Source organism: Pterocles gutturalis, unplaced genomic scaffold (genome assembly GCF_000699245.1).
Source record: "Pterocles gutturalis isolate BGI_N339 unplaced genomic scaffold, ASM69924v1 scaffold34564, whole genome shotgun sequence".
Lineage (NCBI taxonomy): Eukaryota > Metazoa > Chordata > Aves > Pterocliformes > Pteroclidae > Pterocles > Pterocles gutturalis.
Genome location: NW_010131841.1, coordinates 36,349 through 37,431, shown reverse-complemented (window position 1 = coordinate 37,431; position 1,083 = coordinate 36,349). Strand labels below are relative to the sequence as shown.

General features: G+C 44.1%; 1 protein-coding gene across 2 annotated transcripts in view; it reads right to left on the bottom strand.

Annotated features, from left to right (window-relative positions):
• Positions 1-1,083, bottom strand: part of FARP2 (FERM, RhoGEF and pleckstrin domain protein 2) — a 68,422-nt gene that overhangs the window by 34,864 nt on the left and 32,475 nt on the right. For both annotated transcript variants that reach the window (XM_010080729.1, XM_010080730.1), the window contains exon 7: positions 1-13. This exon is cut by the window's left edge and continues 137 nt beyond it. In XM_010080729.1, the coding sequence (XP_010079031.1) occupies positions 1-13 (13 nt within the window). The remainder of the gene's footprint in view (positions 14-1,083) is intronic.

The following is a 1,083-nucleotide window of genomic DNA, read 5'->3' as shown; positions in this document are numbered from 1 at the left end:
AGGAGTTTGACCCCTATAGTGAGGAAGAAAAAGAAATAAAGTTTTAAGAACAATCTGATTCCACAATATTGCCAACATGGCTAACGCACCGAAGTCTTAACTCTGGCCCTAAATAAGAATTTTCTGTTTCATTTCTTCAGGCAGTTTCACTCCAAGTTAAGTATTACACTGAAACTTTTGTAATAGGAGCAATATGCAACAGCAGACGATCGACCTAAAACAGAGGCACTGAAAAAAATGTTAACTGGTTCAGAACTTTTTCAGTTTAGAAACAATAAAGTTGAACAAAGCAGAATTTAATCCACAATGCACCTTCTTCTACTTGCTTGTACACACATGAATGCTAGCAAGATACAAAGTGAGAGATGCAAGAGCTGCACAGCCAGCGCGAGAGAAACAAAGCAAGTACTGGAATGGAATGACTCATTTCAGGGCGGGTTTCGGGACCACACCAGAGTTATTACACTGGTACCATCAGCTGGCCGCGTGATTTCCTCCTTGTCAAGGAATCCAGAGAAGGATTTTTAAAATAGTTTTTGGAGTATCATCTGCTGTTGAAATGCCTTTGAAAACAGGAGGAAGATGTACACACAAGGAGTACCTCCTTTCTGAGCACACACACAGTCGAGGCAAGCAACACAGAGACTATTACAGACTCTGGCGTGCACCAGACACAGATTCAGCCTTCATTTATTTCTCTGCAAATTTGCTGATGGCAAACAACTGACATTTTATTTTCCTGCATGACAAAACAATCCTGTATCTTCTTTTTTTTTCTCTCTCCACGAGGGGGAGTTGACTGGATTGCAGTGCATTTTCCAGCTGGCTCTCAAGAACTGAGGGGTGGCCACGGACCGCGTGTCCAGGCTGCAGAGAGCCAGCCCACAATGCAGGAGAGATGCAGTGCCTGAAACACTTCTTGCCCAGCACACAGACACAGGACACAGTGCAGAGCTCTCCTGCCAGAAGACATGCGAGAGGAAAGACCCCAAAATTCACACCACCCCAGAATATATAATTTCACACGCCTCGAACAGAACTACTCCACACCTAGTGAAGCACTGGTGCTTGCACTGATGAGGT